Source organism: Bos indicus x Bos taurus, chromosome 25 (genome assembly GCF_003369695.1).
Source record: "Bos indicus x Bos taurus breed Angus x Brahman F1 hybrid chromosome 25, Bos_hybrid_MaternalHap_v2.0, whole genome shotgun sequence".
Classification (NCBI taxonomy): domain Eukaryota; kingdom Metazoa; phylum Chordata; class Mammalia; order Artiodactyla; family Bovidae; genus Bos; species Bos indicus x Bos taurus.
This window is the reverse complement of record NC_040100.1, coordinates 4,701,180-4,713,533: the sequence shown is the minus strand read 5'-3', so window position 1 is coordinate 4,713,533 and position 12,354 is coordinate 4,701,180. Positions and strand designations below refer to the sequence as shown.

At 48.9% G+C, this 12,354-nt stretch overlaps 1 protein-coding gene across 3 annotated transcripts in view; it reads right to left on the bottom strand.

The window, feature by feature from the left end:
• Window positions 1-12,354, bottom strand: part of LMTK2 (lemur tyrosine kinase 2) — a 75,073-nt gene that overhangs the window by 28,832 nt on the left and 33,887 nt on the right. For all 3 annotated transcript variants that reach the window (XM_027528125.1, XM_027528126.1, XM_027528127.1), the window contains exons 6-7: window positions 11,184-11,271; window positions 1,185-1,321 (exon numbers count right to left, since the gene is read on the bottom strand). In XM_027528125.1, coding sequence (XP_027383926.1) covers window positions 1,185-1,321; window positions 11,184-11,271 — 225 coding nt within the window. The remainder of the gene's footprint in view (window positions 1-1,184; window positions 1,322-11,183; window positions 11,272-12,354) is intronic.

Sequence of the window (12,354 nt, the reverse complement as noted above, 5' to 3'; positions counted from 1 at the left end):
AACATTTTATATATGTGTATATATAAAATATACAACCTGTGCAACCTATGTCTCCATGTCAGTACACACAGGTATTCCTTTTCAGGTCTTTCGATTGTTAAAGAGTAAAATGATTTAATTAAAGTCAACTAAAGAGACAGCTCAGTGGTAAAGAACCTGCCTAACAATGCAGGAGACTTGGGAGACGTGGGTTCGATCCCTGGGTCAGGAAAATCCCCTGGACAAGGAAATGGCAACCCACTTCAGTATTAGATGGAGGAGCCTTGGCCGGGGTGGGGGGGGGGGGGGGCGGTCAGACATGACTGAGTATACATGCACGCATGCACACGTGCATACACACACACAAACTGAGCACGCAAGAGTCAGACGTGACTGAGCATGCACACATGCATGCACACGTGCGCACACATGCACACACACACACACACACACACTCTGCCCAATTTGTCCACAGACCTGAGAAAACATTTCAAACACAAATCAGAGCTGAAAAGGCTGGAGGAGAACAAGCAGGAGTCTCCGAGTTTAAAGAATCATCATCTCAGGACTCAAAGCCCTTTGCCATCCTAATTAAAACAATTATGTGGATGATCTGAACAAAATACGACGCACTCTGAGAGCTGTGGCTGCTCAAGTGGGGCCAGAAACGCATCTCTGGAGAGATGTGTTACCCCGACCCCAGTGCTGCTCACACCAACCCCAGCACCCCCGACCCAGTCAGGGCGGCCTCTCGGAGTGCCGACCAGAGGCCCACACTGGGACCTTCTATCAGAAGATGACGTCAGACCCTCAGAGCCCTCCTCCAGAACTGGAGAGGGCCACACTGTGACAACGACGCCCAGCGGGTAGAGGCGAAGCCTGAGGCTGATGCGAGGGGGATGCCAAGGCAGGGGTCCGGAAGGGAGACCGGAACTGCTCCGTCACGACTCTGAGCATCACACCCATTTGCATGCTTTGAGATTCTGGCAATAACCTCTAGGTCTTAGGCTGTATTGGCACTCTGTTCCCTGGTGCTGGTTTAGACGGAGCCCAGCTCGACCCTTGTTCTGACCCTGGGCAGGAGGGGACGTCTTGTTTATAAACTGAAAGTTCGCACCCAAAGCTGGTCCTCCTTGGGCTTCCAGCAGAGCCAGTGCCACGTTTGGGGTTAGGGGTAGGGGAGGAGCGCGAGCGGAGGGACCCACCTGTGCAGGAAGTGCCGCTTGTGCATGGCCGCCAGCCCCGCTGCGATCTCGCACGCCAGCCTCTGTAGCAGCATGGTCTGTGCGTCCCCCCGCGCCGGCTCCGGCTCGCCGCCACGCAGGTAAGCCTTCAGGTCGCCCTGCAGGAACCAGCCCAGGTCAGTTTCCAGAGAGGACCAGGGGGACAGACGGGCATCTCAGCTGACAGAGATGCTGATGTGACTTCTTGGAAATTACTCAGATTTGAGCTTAATTAAGAATCTTACTGAACACATTTAAAATTACAAAAAAAGCAATTCCAACCAAATACTTCAAAGCTTGAGAAAATGTCCTTCTTCTTTTAGGATCATTCTAAATTCAACATTAGTTTACCTTTGTTATAGAAACACATGGATAACAACGGCTAAAAAATAATAAAAATAAAAAGAGATAATTTTACACTGACGCACACTTTGCATTTACTGCAGAGGCACAGAAACTCCCAGGTCACTGAAAGAACAAGATGGAGAGTAAGCAAGAGGAGCCGCTCACACCACCTCCAGGGGAGGTCACATCACAGAAGCTCTCAGCAACAACACAGAGGGAGAGAGGGAAAGAAAAACGGATGGGAAAGGAAGAAAAAGCGTTGTCAAGTGCCGGTAATGGCTGCAATTCTTTGCCGGCTCCCCCACACCCCCTGTGAAAAAGAACACTAGGGCCACTTCAGAAACATTGATGATGTGACTCTAATTAAGTCTGTTCAAAGGACAGGAAATTGAACAAATTCACACTTAGACCCCAGCACACAGGCATTTCAATGTCCCGGGTACCTGCGAAGGAACCCCCACTCCGCCCCCCGCAACACACACATGGCTTTCTCGGTTTCTGTCCCCTGACTCTCAGGGTGGTGTGTCCTGGGGCATGTACCATGTATCTCTTTGGGGAAATACACCTTTGAGGCAATCTTCCATGTTCTGCTTACCACATGATTAAGTATTTATTGATGTGAGTAATTCCAAGGTAAAGCTTTATATATAATCAATAAAATTTAGAAAAAGCAAGTCAAAAGCTTTCAGTTTTCTTTACACGTGAGTCAAAAAAGATGCCTGAGAAAGAAAATTCCTTGACCAATTAAAAGAACTGAATGCCTTCCTAACGACCGCTACTGAAGACAGCAAACTGATCAAACCTCCCAAATTAAACTTTAAAACACAACATTCCTCTGCTGCATTTGTCCACACTCAATACTAAGTGTATTCTAAAGGAACGTCTAAGTCCAAACCAAGAACCTAAATTTGTTTTCATTCCATTTCAATGATCTTTATATGAATGATAATGTTGGTATCATGGGGTTCTCATGGCTGGGAAAGACTGAAGGCAGAAGGAGAAGAGGGTGACAGAGGATGAGATGGTTGGATGGCATCACCAATTCAATGGACATGAACTTGTGCAAACTGTGATAGATGGTGAGGGACGGGAGGCCTGGCATGCTGCAGTCCATGGGGTTGCAAAGAGTCAGGCATGACGTGGCGACTGAACAACAACAACAACGTGGGTATCAGTAACTGTTACCATCTGAAGTTTCAAGCGGGAGTCGAGCACTGTGCTGGGAGTTTCTGCACCTGTTACCGCAAATAACTCTCACAGTTTGAAGCACTTTCCGGACGTGGAAGAGGCTTAGGGAGGGTGAGAACTTTGCCCAAGGTCACAGAGCTAACAAACAACGTGCCTGCACTTCCACTCTTCTGTTTACTTGCCAAGAAAATTCTATTTGGTGAGTGGATCCAATTAGTATGCAGATCAAATCAGTTATTTTACGAGAATGAACGAATGTCAAGTCAACTAAAGTCTCTAGGACTGTCCCCGACTCAGCGAGCTGCTCCGCCACGGGAGCTGCCGCCCCGGACCAGGGTGGGTGCTCACCCCCACCGCCGCACTCCTGCTTCTCTGCAAACACAGCCTTTCCCCTTCTGCACCCCCGCACAACTACAGGCTGCTCCAGACGAGAAACACCTTTTCCCCTCTAAGAAAAATACATTCTCCTCACCACCCAACCCACCTTCACCAGGCTAGGCTCTATCCAGTGCAGAAGTGGCGGGAATAAACCCTGTGTTGGGTGACAATTAAATTAACCCAGAAAAACTCCAGCAGAAAGTATGGGGACTACAGGCTCATGGGATTTTCATAAGGTAGCCCACACGGAAATGAAATATGAGAACAGAGAGCTGAAGTTTATTCACCTTACCAGTGAAATGACAACTTAAAAGGCATCTGTCTAACCCCCTTCCTTCAATGTCCATCTAAGGAAAAAAACCACCCTCACACAAAAGCAGGACTGTGCTGCTCTGCGTCTGGCCAATGCTCAAAGCAAACAGGAGCTTCCAGCCAACAGCGAACACTTCCCAAGTGATTTTGGCCATGAAGGCAGGAACGGCGGAGTGGGTGTAGCTGTTTCTCAAGGTTACCTAAAGTATATTCCTTACCACTCACTGTTCTTAAGTTATCTTCTCTCCACAATAGGCCACTCCCCAAATTTCACCAGGAGATAAAGTATAATAAACAGAAGGAGATTTTGCTTCAGCTCTGAAGGTTTCCAGCTTGGCAAAAACTCAGTCTCTCCCCACCTGCACTGGGGTGGGGAGGAGAGGGGGAGGGTGAGCACAGCCCGGGCAAACACGTCTCTAACCTGCGGAGTCAACATCAGCGGTTCCTGAGGAGCAGATGAGCTTCTCACGGACGAGACCTGCGATGGGCTGGGAGGGGCCCAGGGCTACTTCTATGTTCTAGAAAGAACTCCAGCACTCTCCTGGCACCACCGTGCAAAAGAAAAATCAGTGTAAGATCTTCAACTATAGCAAAGATGTTTCTGTAACTACTAACAATTGATCCATTCTATCCAAAACAGATAAAGCTGTAAAAATTTAGGTATCTGGCTTACGTTTTAATGATGCTTAGTGAGTCGACTGGTATTATTACTTTGGTCTATTATTTAAAAAGAGAAACACTGAGAACAGCAATGTATACTGAAACAAAACAAAGCTCCCTTTATCCAAGTTTTAAATACTTCTCACATCCTCCCTAATGCCCTTCCGTGAGAAACTCAAGAAAACCTTACGACGCTAGATGGCAGCAAAGCGCTGGTACTGAGACCTCAGACACCAGAGCAGCAGCTTGGCCCCCTCTGTACTGAGGCACGCGGACCTTCAGATGCTTCCTCGGGAGGACCCTCTCAAACCCCAACACCGGCTGCCCTGAGTGCTCTGTCCAGCTTTCCGCCGGACACGGAGAACCATGAATTCACTTCAACACGGCGTAAAGACCCAACAAGCAAATAGATTAGAAATTACAATTGCTCATACGTTTAACAGAAGGATTTGGGAGAAAACTTTGTTTTTACACAAAAATTTGACTGAAAGGACGAAGCAATGGCATGGACAGCCAGGCGCCCAGCACCCACTGAGGAGATGAAGCCTCTGCACCAGGCGGGAGGCCCTGGGGACCGCCAGCCCAGGGTCCTCACTCCTCACGCGGACTGCGCCTCCTGCCCTCGGGGGCACTCGAGACCCGCCTGTCCACGCCCACACCCGCACAGCACCTCCTCTCATCAGAATTACCCTCCCTGAGCCCATCCCGTCTCTGCTCAAAGAATCAGCGCGCACCCCTCTGCCTGCGTACCCGGCTCCTGCGCCCATCCCACCTCCCTCTTATGGACACAGGGCTTTGGGCCTGCCGGCTGGCCTGCCCCCTACCCCCAGAACCCCGCACCCCCAACAGGCTTGGCTCCAGCTGCTCCCATCAGCTATCCCCAGCCACTCAGAACCCAGTGAGGGCCTCCTCCTTCTGAGCTCCCCGGTCGCTCCTCTCCAGGCCCCTGTGCAGAACCTTCTCCCTCTCCCTGGTCAGCAGGCGCCAGCACACCCAGGGCTCTGCCCATGGTCCTCGTCCCTCCTCGCCGCGACACCTGTTCCCGGGTGAGCGTATCATCCCACGGGCACTGAACATCTCTCACACGCTTCTCTGGTTCAGACCCTCCCCAACCCCCGAGCCCCAGGCTCATCTGTCAGCTGCTCACTCAACATCCTTCCTGGGATGCCCGAGAGGCACCTCCAACCCAACGCACACAGTGCAAAGCTCCGAGATCTGCTCCATCTCAGGAACTGGCATCTCTATTTTCCCAGGGCATTCAGCCAAAACCAGAGTCCTCATTCTGGAGTCTGCTCTGTCCCGAGACGCCCACCACCACCCATCACCAAGTCCTGGACCTATAGTCAGAGAAAGCCTGGGCCACGGGGCCCAGGGCAGCAGTCACATGCTGGGGAGGAGAGGGCCACTGGCTGGGCCCTGGGAATACGGCACCCCCCCCACCAGCCGCCCACATCGCCCCACCGCAAAGCCTGATCATGCCGTGTCGTCATTCGGCACGTGTCCCCTCTGCGGGCTATGAGTTGGGGACACTGTCCACGTGTCCCCTCTGCTCCACCGTAAGCCCATGCCCTCTCTTCTCCTCACACTCCTGAGGCACAGGGCACATCACTCATCTCTATGTGTCTGGAACGGTCCCCGTGCGTGGGCTTACTTCACAAGTTCATTCATGAACAAGACATGGCATTTCTGAACAAAAGGCCAATTCAGGGAGGCTTCCCGCTGATGGAACACAAATGTACAGGCATTAACCCCACCTGATACAAAAGTATGTAGAATAAAATTAAGCCATCAGTAAAAATCCCTGCTTCTCCACGGCAAACACGTGACTCCGACAAGGAGGCAGCGAGGAGAAGGCGTGGTCCTGGGCGTGACCGGCAGGGCCTGTCCCTCCCTCACCGCAGTCTTCTCATCCGTAACATGGAGCTGCGGCACCTGCTCGGAAGACTCAGTGCCCAGCATGAGGCCCGGCGCTGTCGGGCCGTCTCCCCGCCAACACCTGGGCGGGTAAGGCCATGCTTTCATCAGCCCCGGAGCCTCTCCTGAGCTGCTGGAGCCAGCTGGTCACAGAGGTGCGTGGAAGTCTACCCAGACGCCAAAAACGCTTCCTGGCCAAAGACTCTCATCTCTGCATCTCCGCTTCGGGGTCTGGGGACAGAGGCAGAACTGCTGACTCTTAATGGAAGCAAGACAGAGCGGTGCGGAACCTGCTTCCTTCTGTCACCTTGGCCTGCAGTCTGACCTCCCAGTGGTTGGTCTCTGCTCGACTCCCTTCCAACCGATCCCTCCCAGCAGACACCAATCTGCCTCCCCGATCGTGGTGCTCTCACCCCCAACCCCACACATGCACACCATCAAGCTCCCCTGCCTGGCTTACATGTCCTTGAGACCCTTTCTTGCTGAGCAAAGTCCATCCACCCGCCCGTCCACATGCAAACCAAACATCACCTTCTTTGTGAAGCCTACCCCAATAAGCCTACTTAGAACCGCTACACAGAACTAACCAAACCTTTAAATTACAATCAACTTTAGAAAATAAGAAAAATGAATAAACCTAACTACCATTTCCTGAGCACTTACTATGTGCCCAGCGATTCATATTCACCATCTTATGGTTCGGCCTGGGAGAGGCAGGATCACGCCCACTTTACAGATGCCTACACTGAGGCTTCATGAGGTTAGGGCCTTTCCAGGGAGACACACAAGCAGGTGGCAGGACGAGCGTGTGAAGGCAGGCCCACCTGGCCCTCCGGGTGGAAAAGGCAGGACGGGGGTGGCTTGCCGTGCTCCCCAGAGCGTGGGGCACAGCCCTTGGTTCCCAACAGGTGCTCACACACTTTTGCTGAGTGAGTGATCCTGACCCCACTCTCGCTGCCTGCCCAAAGACACACCCGGGGCGTGCCACAGCCCCCGCGGCCACATGTTCCACACGGCGCCCTGCGCTGAGCCCTCTGCCCACAAGCACTGCACCCACCCTTGGCAGGACATGTCGGTGGCTGCAGGCCAGCTACCAAACCCTGCAGACTTTTTTACTTGCTTTCATAAAAATTCTAAGAGAAAGTGTTTTTCAAAAAGAGACCGGTAATTCCATCTCACAAGGAATGACCTAAGTAAGTACGAAAACATTCTCTCCTTTCTCCTCAAGAGATGGTATCTCTGAGCATGTTCCCCGCCTGGTGACGACGCAAGAGGCCAACGTGCCCTCGCCAGCTTCTGACCTGCTGAGAACCTGTGAAGACAGTGGCCCCTGTCACGGTGGCCGCGGCTACTCGTTCCCGAGCCTGGGCCGGCAGCCTCTGTCCTCTGGACCCTGGCCAGAGGGCGCCTCTGCCTTGGATGGTGTGCCTCTGCTCAGGCCGGCCTCTTTCTGGGAGGGTCCTGGGGCACCCAGGCCAGGAGCAAGGTTCAGGGGAAGCCAGGCTTCGGGGTGCTCTGGGGACATCCCTGCAGTCCAGGCAGGCAGGCATCTCCAGGGCTCATGGGCCCAGTGTGAGCTGAGCATTTCTGTCACCCAGGCTCTGAGCATGCTGAGCCCAAGACCCTGACCACAGTGCCCCCAGTGAGGCCCAGCCCCTGCTGCTGGGGAGCTGGTCTCTCCGACATATACTAGGGTCCAGAGCTGATGAGCAGGGAACTCCCTCAGAGATAGATGTGAACCCACCAGGGGCAAGGTGGGGGGCTCCCTAGGTTAACAGCCTTTCCTTAACATGAGACTGGTCATTCTGAGTGCTGACCGACAGACTCCACCAGCACCCCAGGCTCCGCTGGGTGTAGGTTACACTGGTAGAGCCCCTTACATAAAAGTAAATGATCACCAATGTCTTTTGTGTGATAAAAACCACGTAACACAAGGCTACCCCTTCAACCACTTCTCAGTGTCCACTGCCACGGCATTAAGTCCATCCACACTATCGTGCAGCCCTCACCCCCATCCACCCTCAGGACTCTCTTCATCTTCCCAAACTCAGACTCTGCTCCCTGCTAAACAGCAACTCCCCCAGCCCCCGGCACCCACCCTACCACCTTCACCCTGGAGGGACCACTCTGGGAACCTCATGCAAGTGACTCCTACAGTATTTGTGTTTTTGTGACCTAGCTTATTTCACTGAGCATAATGTCCTCAAGGTTCATCCATATGGCAGCAGGTGTCAGAATTTCCTTCCTTTCTATGACTGAGTAATATTCCAGTTCACAACAGACCCAATTTTCCTTATCTGTTCATCCACTGATGGATCCCTGGGCTGCTTTTGCCTCGTGGCTACTGTGAATAATGCTGCTATGAACACAGGCATGAAAATGAGACTCTGCGCTCAACTATTTGAATATGTACGTAGACATGAAACTAAACTCATCACCTGAACCCATTCAGAAGAAAACATCAAGCTTTTACTATTCCAGGAAAAACAACAACACTGCCCAGTAAGACTTTCAGGAATGCACAGACTGGGTGAAGAATAAGAAAATGCCAAAGCACATGAGCTGGTTTTAGAAACCACCTCGATTAGCCTGCAAATGTGCCATTTCAGGAAGATGGTGACTCCCACTTATTTCTCTTATGCTCGCTCACAGAGAGTGCTCCCATTGCTGTTTATAATCAGTATCAGGAGCCAATTAGGGACCCAAAAAAGACACCATTAAATATCTCACAAGAGCAGAACTTTGACAAGCAGACCTGTCTCATCACGTGAAAATGCATCTTTGGTGTGCTTTCTCCACAGGCTGGGTCACCTGTCACACTGGTCACCCAGAGCTAGGTTAAAAGGAGTTATTTTCATATTCTATTTAATGATAACCAAGGATCGTGCATATTATACCTCTGATAACACTGAGATAACCAAAATCAACTGTGCAATAAAACTGTCAGAAACACAACAGGGAACTCCTTCCCCACTGTTCTCACACCTTTATGAAATACTGGGCTTCCCTGGTGGCTCAGACAGTAAAGCGTCTGCCTGCAATGCGGGAGACCCGGGTTTGATTCCTGGGTCGGGAAGATCCCCTGGAGAAGGAAACAGCAACCCACTCCAGCACTCTTGCCTGGAAAATCCCATGGACGGATGAGCCTGATAGGCTACAGTCCACGGGGTCGCAAAGAGTCAGCCACGACTGAGCGACTTCACTTTCACTTTATGAAATAACCCGGCTAAATGGCAACTATCACATGTCTGCTCCCTCTAAGCAGGAGACCCAGAGGACAATGACCAGATTTCTCTTTGGGTCCTGTGAGAGCAGGGAGCTGCCTTTCTGCAGCAAGTGTTCAATCAGGAAGCAGCCTCCATGACGGGAGAAACCGCCGGGGGCCACAGAGAACAGTGAGAACGACTCTGGTTTCCTTACAAGGAGACAGAGCTCTAGCAGGTGTCTCCGGAGGAGAGTGAAATCCATTAATTTTAAACTTTGTTACCTAAAGTGCATGTTGCAACTTCTGGTGTAACCATACGCCAAATTAGAAACAGTATCTACAACAGGAGATGGGGAAAACTAAAACAAAAAAAATTAAGATTCCTACCACCTATGACTTTTTTTTCCCCCTCTGTTTTAGCGGACTCTCCATGTCTGTAAGTGTTTTGAGTACGGCGGTAAATGTTCTAATCTCAGAACCGTTTGTGAGTTGCGTTAGTGTGGTAGAATTAAAGGTTGACATGGCCCTGCTTCTGTAACCTCCAAGCATAATGGGACTGCTGCTGTAGTATCACCAGGTCCTTTCAGTCTTCACAGTGGAGAACTCTTGGCCAAAGGTTTTGGGGGGAGGAGAAGGCAGTCAGCTGTCTGGTTAAAGTTAATACCAGATAGTGCCCCTCATCAGTGTCCTTTTAAAAAATATATACTATAGTCCAGTAAGATAGCAACTGTACAAAATGGCTAAGATAGATTTTAGAATCATACCTCGTGTATCTTGGTTCATCTTCAAAATCAGACTGATCTTTGAAACTAGCGGTTTTTAATCAAAGCTGGCTTTATAGGAGGAGTATAATGTATGCACTACTGTTTTAAAACAATTAGTGTGAGTGTGTGCTTGTACTTTTGTATGACTGAGCCCATTCATCGTAAGTCTAAACTTGTTAGAAATAATGTACCCATGTAGACTAGCAAAATAGTATGTAGATGTGATCTCAGTTGTAAATAGAAAAATCTAATTCAATAAACTCTGTATCACCCCCTCAAAAAAAAAAAAAAAGAATCCAAACCAAGGCTAGAAAAAGAGCAAATAATAGAAGTTGAATCAGGTAGGAAAAACAATAAAAAATAGGCAGGTAACATTCTAAACATCACAGCAGGTACAATAAATACAAATGGACAACCTGTTCCACTTTAAGTGACCAAGACTGACAGATTAATAAAATTCTAACAATAAGCTATTTACAAGAGATGTCAACCAGAAGATTGGCAGAACTAAACCAGGCAAATTCTAACCAAAAGAAAGCTGGCATAGCTATATTAATATTGTTAAAAAGACTATCCTCAGTAATGCTTTTAATGTTAAAGAGAGTCCCTTCATAATAATAAAAGTTTCAAATTACTGGAAGTTATATCTATTCTAAATTTGTATCCCTGATGCGGTAGGTATCAAAATGTACGAAACAGAATAACTAGAACTGTAAGAAAAAAAATAAGGAAAATACGTAATCAGAAGATTTTAACACTCCTCTCAATACCTAATAGAAAACTGAGCCAGGCTGCCTCTGCTCTTGCCCCCTCTCCACAAATAAGGAGGAAACAGGAGATTTGAACAGCTTCATAAACTTGACCCAAAAGACCCACACAGACATACTGTACTGATCATCAGAATACACGTTTCCCGCAGCAGCTACAATAGAATAAAACGCTGACCCTGGAGTGGAGATGAAAGTAGCCGGGAAGGGAGCTACATCCGACCCCGAGCCGACGCGGACCACTTTGCTCAGGCACTGAGGCTGGGCGAGAGGGCGGGGAAGAGTTTACTGCAACATAATCCACTGGAAGCGAATACATACAGTTTGTTAACCATGTTTCTTTGGAATAGAAGTGAAAGCCATCCCTCATCCAGCATTTCCATCTGCCAGAAACACTTTGGTAAAAACTTCTGAAATACGTAACCTTGACCTTGTACTAAAAACTTACCAGGTCACAGAACTCGAACACCAGAAGATAGGGGATTGCTTCTACACACTGTCCGACACACTGGAGGACGTTTGGATGCTGAAGGATACTGGTAAAAAATAAAAGTCACAGCAGTTTTCGTGAGGGAGCAGGCCAGTAAAACTGTGCAAACAGTAACCCCAAATTGAACATTCTTAACAATTTAAATACGATCAACTGAAAAGTGCACCAGAAGATTATATTTAACAGATGCATTCTAAGTTACGTATTGATTACATAATTCAAAGGCAAGCAGGTGAACATTTTCACAAATTAAACCAACTTATGTCATCAGAATCTTTTAACTCTGGTAATTTAACTTTATAGCTATCATTTTGAAGCAGCATTTAAAAGGAGGAGGACTATATTCAATAAGCATTTCAATCTACATGTTAAGTAACTAGTTCATATACTGTTTTTATAAATCATTGTATATGCAAACATTTTTGAAAAATATGTTGTCTAAAAGCTAAAAAAAAAGGATATGCCAAAATGGTTTTTTTTTAATCTTTATTTTGAAGACAATAATGAAATAAGAATAAGACAATAATGAAATAAGAGTAAGTTGCAAAGACAGTACAGAGAGGGCCCAGGCTCCCTTCACCCAGTTTTCCTTCCTGGTGACACCCAACACAATGCAGTCCTGAAACCAGGGCACTGACGCTCGGGAGCAGTGTTCTGTGTGCGCCTGGGTCCTGTTGCCAAGTGTGTAGATTCGTGCAACCACTGCACAGCAGAAACACACAACTGTCCCCCACCACCAAGCTCTCTGTGCCACCCTCCATGGTCACACCCCGACAACCCCCCCAGCCATCCCTCGGCCCTGGCAACCACTAATCTGGTCTCCTTTCCACATGTCTCATTGTCAGAAGACTATGTAAATGAATGTATGTAAATGAAATCACACGGTGTGTGGCCTTCTGAGGTTGATTTTTTCACTCAGCATAATGCCTTTAGGATTACCCACGTTGCCACCTGTATCAGGGGTCCCTTCTCATTTACCGCTGAGCAGAATTCCATGGGTTGGATGGACGACAGTTTGTCCAAACCAGTCACCTAGGGATGGCATTTTAGTTTTCCCAGTTTGAGGCTACTATAAACAAAGCTCCTATAAACAATCATGCAAGAGATTTTGTGTGGAAATAAATTCTCT